Source organism: Clarias gariepinus, chromosome 4 (genome assembly GCF_024256425.1).
Source record: "Clarias gariepinus isolate MV-2021 ecotype Netherlands chromosome 4, CGAR_prim_01v2, whole genome shotgun sequence".
Classification (NCBI taxonomy): domain Eukaryota; kingdom Metazoa; phylum Chordata; class Actinopteri; order Siluriformes; family Clariidae; genus Clarias; species Clarias gariepinus.
In genome coordinates this window covers 14,543,099-14,548,649 of record NC_071103.1, presented here as the reverse complement: position 1 = coordinate 14,548,649, position 5,551 = coordinate 14,543,099, and the positions used below count along the sequence as shown (strand labels likewise).

Here is a 5,551-nt window from a genome sequence, read left to right as displayed (position 1 = left end):
TTTTCCTTCAAAGGCTTTTTATTATTAAAGACATCAGTGACATATGCTAAATGTATCATGGATCATTTTACACAGACAGAGGCAGGGAAAGAGAACACGAAAGGAAGGTAACATTTATCACAGGAAGGCGCTCAGTCTTTCAAAGATGGACGGATTCCTGTTGCTGAGAAAAATAAGTTCTTTCTTTCCTTCTTCTGTTCGACCTGCAAGAAGAAAAAAAAAACAAAGTTTTCCATTAACTGCTGCTCATTTGTAATGTGAGAGCATTTTTGCAACCGACAGCCACTTACTGTGTGGATGCTGCAGCCAGTTACGATCCATGTAATACAGATAGCAGCTTTCAAACTCCTGATCATTGTACTTTGAAACTGGGATTGGCACAAATGGGTCCATCTTATCAAATCCCACCTAAAATACAACGTAAAAACATTGTTCATTTGTTCTACAGCATATTACAATAATTTAAACAGTTTCTTATCAGTTGACAAAACCAAAGAAAGTATTTATAGCATGGAGGTATTCTTGGGTCTTCTTAAATAACTGATTATTAATGATTCATTAATTTACAAACCTCTCCCAGGAGCTCTGTTGGAAGGTAAGCTGAGCGAGATGTGTACAGAGACCCTGTCTGAGACAGCGTTGTGAGAATGGCTCCCCCACTCTAAGGAAGAAGAAATAAGCTCAGCATGAATAAACACTGCCATTGATTTTACACAAAATATTGATTTTAATAGTATAATTATGATGAATAATGGTACAGTATATAACATTTACCCAGTCGTTTCTTAGCATTTTCCTCAGGTTGTGAATAAGTGTTAGCTCTTCTGCAGCAACCTGAGATGTGAATGGATGTAGAGAATTAACATTAAATGTTAATGGCTACTTACAGTATTATCATCACTTGAAAGGTCATACATGACAGCATGTGTGGGAAAAGTGCAGCACCTCGCTTTTGTCCTCCTTCTTCAGAGTTGTTCTGCCCCACAGAGCATTGACTCCATCTACAGCCACAGCCATTCTGAAAGCTCCCTTTGTAGCACTTTCAGCCTGCAGCCTCAGCTCACGCAGTAACGCACCTACCACATCACTGCTGCTCTTGACGCGAGTCACACCCTGAAATCCAGAAGACAGACATAGATTTAAAAAAGCCGTATTGTTCTAGAATGTAAAAATAAACCACTAAACAAAAAATAAATCAGTGTGTCCAAAATTAGTTGTATCCAAACTTTTGACTGGTACCTGTAAATTAACCACATCAGATTCAGTATAACTGAAAACTCCTATGCAGTATTTTTTTTTTCCAGTGATTACACAATATCAGACCAGTCAAGCTTAGTTTAGCAGAAAAATTGGATAAGGCAACAAGGACTGATAATTAATAAGACAAATAAAAAGCTGACCTGATTAACTAGTTCTGCTAAAGGCCGTCCTTCCTCTGTGCTCTCTCGCTTGGTCCACATATACCGCTTTGTTGTCTTTATCTGTCAACAGTAGGCAATAAGTCGTTACTAAAATGCATACATTTCACAGCGTGATTAAATTATTGAATCTGATTGGTCGGAAGGAATGTTTAATAACTACACACCTTCCATATATTGTTTCTATAGTAACAGATCATACACAAAATCTAAAACTAATAGATACATTTGAATATCTGTTGCTTAATGAAGGACATTTGATCATTGTTGATGTGGTGCAAATTTCCCCCGGTGAGGGAATGACTATACCATGAACTATAAAAATAATACCATCAAAAGGCATCATTCATTTATAAACAGGACAGTCCAGATGTTGGCAAATCTATGTACTATAAATGCAACAGTATAATCTAGACCATGCAGTTATAAGAAAATACTACATTGTGGATTTTATTACCACATGGATCTAGTCACCACAGATATAGTAACCGCTTACTTCATAAAGTAAAATTGAAACATTTTATTATTGTTATTATTACAAATCAATGACCTTCCTTTAATTACCTAGTTAGCTAGTTAATTACCTTTGACAGAAATTGTTCATTAGTGATTTTAAAATTCTTCAACCATTGGGAGGCCTGGATTGGCTGATCAAAGCGACCTGGGCGGGATGACGAGGGTAGCAGCTCGCTACAGTTTTTAACCCACAAGTGAGCTGTACAAAGAAATTGAAGATAAATGTTAAAATTATTTGCATATATATATAAATATATAGTGTTTGACATGACAACTGTTCCCAAATAAACTTAACCTGCTTAACTACACTATTCAATTCAATTAGAGCTTTTAACAGTGGTTATTGTCACAAAGCTGCTTTAGAACTAAATTTGAAATGTTCAAGAAAAATAATAGACTATTGTATAACTATCGGTTTGTTTTCTGAACAAGCCGAGGGACACGGCGTCAAGTAGAAGTGCCATGGTAGCATCTCCTTGAGATGACAACAGGAAGAAACCTTGAGAAGAACCAGACACAACAGGGAACCATTCCGCATTTAGGAAATATCAGATAGTATGACCATACATCAGCCCCAGGTATATCTGTGTGCTATAAGGCTGAAAATTCACTATAATGGAAAAGGTGTTTAGGTTAATATAGGCCACTTTTATTGTTGAAGACAAAAATGGAGTTTTAGTCCTTAATGACTGAGTGACTCACGCCATTTGCCATCACAGAAAAACTGCCTAATTACCATGTATAAGAGAATCCTTGGAAGCATTCAGCTACTAATACATAAAAGAACACTGGATCGATCTATTTACCTTACACTTTTTTCCCCCATCAGATGACTGATTATATGAGTTCCTTACCATCTGGTATGTGCAGAACCAACCAGCCTTGAGTGAAGCAGAAATGCAGTGCATGGCACAGAGACATTGTTTTTCCACAGCCGGTCTCCCCATCTAATATATCGTCAAGGAGTATGCATAACATATAGGAGAATAAGCAGGAAAGACCAAGACTACACAAGCTTCAACAGCACTGACATATACATCTGCCTAGAAACATTCTGCTTAGAAATGGTGCATGTAAGAGGATACAGAGCAGGTAGCGCAGGGCAGGTTTGCTATAGTCAGCTCGTTTCAAATAAGAGATAAGCTCCAGTGCTGGCTGTCTCACCATAACACCAGCTTCATTGAACGTCTTTATCTGCAAACAGAGCAGACACAAATAAGATTTTGTGTAAATAATGTCAAAATCATCATTAAATCATTGAAACTTTCTAAAGATGAACAAAAAAGCTGGTTACCTGCATCTGGAAGCGAGAGGGCAACCCATGAGGAAACAATGTGCGGCCCTGCGCAGAAGGAAGAGTGTAGTACTGACCAGCATGATGCTCTGTATGGCAGGCCTTTTGGAGTAGATTAGAGTGAGAAACCGGTATAAAGGACAATTCACATCTTCATACACTGCTTGCAAAAAAAAAAACACTATTTCAGAAGGATTAGATTAAATTGCATCAAGCAAAGAAAACAACAAAAGATTTAAAATTAGTGGAACTGGTATAAGAATCCTTCAACACAATCACAACCTAGAAGCATAGTGCATAACCGTCACGTTTATGGAAGAAATGGTCAGTGGTCATGAATGGAAATCAGCAACACTTGAAGTTGCATGATTAAAAATGAAAAAGAAAAATTCAACAGTAAAAATCGATAGAGCATTTCCATATGTATACAATGTGATGAGAATAGCTGGCCATAAGAAAAACAGTGTTAGTGATATTAATTAGAAAAACAAGCAATGGAAAAGGGTCATGTGGTCTGTGAAGCACATGAAGTGATGCATAGTGCACAATGTACAACCATCTGAAGGCAGCATTGTGATCTGGGGTTAATTCAGTTGGTCAGGTGAACTAAATGACCAGGTTATCACATTAGTAGATTTTTTTCTTCTTGACAGCACAAGCATATTCTAGAGCTAAAATTGTGAAAGCTTGGTTCTGAGGAATCATTTTCACACATGAACTGCCCACCACATTGTGTGCTGTAATCAAAGCTAAAGATGACTGAACAAAATCTTAGAGTGTGCGACTTTGTTTTGGCCAGGCAGTGTATTTCATATAAGTGACAAATTAAAGCATGTGTAAGAAACATTGGGTATTTTTCAGGCTGTTTTTACACACCGGATCATTCTCTGAGGTCCTGAATATGGAGAAGTGATGTGACGCATCAGAATCTACAGCCACCGCTGTCTTATCCAGCTGCTGCCCTGCACCACTTATGTGAAGTGGACGTGTCTGAGACACCTAAAAATGACACCATAGGTCAGCATTTAATAAAAGAAGAAGAAAAAGGAAGTGCACACAATTATATTTATATCTATAATTTTTACACTGAGTAAAAAGAATTTCATTGCGTATCATACACTATACATTATATGGACAAATGTATTTGGCCAAACTCGCAATGTCACTGCATCCAAATACGTACACTTGAAGTTATATGGAGTTGGTCCCCCATTTGCAGCCATAACACTGTTCATGGAAGCCTGTCCACAAGATTGGAGTGTAGAGCATTTATGATGTCAGGAACTGATGTTGGACAAGAAGGCCTGGCTCTCCTTCTCTATTCCTGTTCATCAAAAAGGTGCTCGATGGGGTTGAGGTCAGGGTTGCCTTTTTGATCCTTGCTTTGTGCACTGGGCCATAATCAATTTGGAATAAAAAAAGGGCCTTTCCCAAACTGTTGCCACAAAGTTGGAAACATAAGAATTGTCCGAGATGTCTCAGTATGCTGAAGCATTAAGATTGCCCTTCACTGGGGATAATTAAAAATACCTCAATTTAATAATTAACAGGTTTGGCCAAATACTTCTGTCCCCATAGTGCATTTATGCACGTAACAATAATGTAAAAATGATGATGAACAAGGGGGCGCTTTTAAATGAGAACAAAATACAGTGTAAAATAAGAGCAAAAAACAAAAGCACTTACAGTTAGACATAATCTGTTACAGAGTCTTGGGAGATTCAGGTTCTGTATGAAATACACATTCAAGTTTAAGTCAGTGCATTTAACACATTCAGTCTTATCACAATTCTAAAGTAAAAGTAGAACTCTTGCAGTTCAATTGCTCATAGGTTAAAATGCTGGGTATAAACATCAGTCCTAATATTTATTATTTTAGATTAATGTAATCAAACTGACAACATTATTCAATTATCCTAAGCACTAGACCCCTGGGGAACAAGTCAGACTGTCTCTCTGTGTCTCTTTCATATGCAATCTTTATCTCAGCACCCTTACCTCAAATTTGAAACAGGAAAAGTAAACAATTTCTCCGACCTCTATCTGTTTTTGTGCAAAATGCACACTTAACCTTGACTGGGTTCAGGCAGCTCGGTAACTAGCTATCGCATTAATCCCAACGCATGTTAGCTTAGCACGACAAATCCACATATAAATATAATAATGACGTTACAGCTGCTTACCATGTTTCACAAAAAAACTGCTCACATCCACAAAGATACTAATACATCAAATACTGACTGTCAACAACGACCACAAGTGGCTGAACTAAAGCTTCGTCCTGTCACATACACACGCTGATGGGCGCCGCCATGTTTGTTTG

The 5,551-nt window shown here is 37.6% G+C and overlaps 1 protein-coding gene across 1 annotated transcript; it reads right to left on the bottom strand.

The window, feature by feature from the left end:
- Window positions 1-5,551, bottom strand: dap3 (death associated protein 3). Its single transcript, XM_053494078.1, has 13 exons — window positions 5,412-5,551; window positions 4,915-4,956; window positions 4,105-4,227; window positions 3,229-3,330; window positions 3,020-3,128; window positions 2,789-2,881; window positions 2,003-2,133; window positions 1,401-1,481; window positions 946-1,113; window positions 775-834; window positions 572-661; window positions 291-408; window positions 1-203 (listed from the first exon to the last, which is right to left on the bottom strand). Exons 1-13 carry the CDS (start codon window positions 5,412-5,414, stop codon window positions 118-120), a joined length of 1,206 nt encoding a protein of 401 aa, XP_053350053.1. The 5' UTR covers window positions 5,415-5,551; the 3' UTR covers window positions 1-117.

Coding starts and splice junctions, on each gene's coding strand:
- dap3 (XM_053494078.1), bottom strand. Junction 3,331..4,104: donor GGACCTCAGAGAATGATCCG/GTGTGTAAAAAC, acceptor CTACTCCAAAAG/GCCTGCCATACAGAGCATCA. Junction 409..571: donor CAACAGAGCTCCTGGGAGAG/GTTTGTAAATTA, acceptor GTTGTATTTTAG/GTGGGATTTGATAAGATGGA.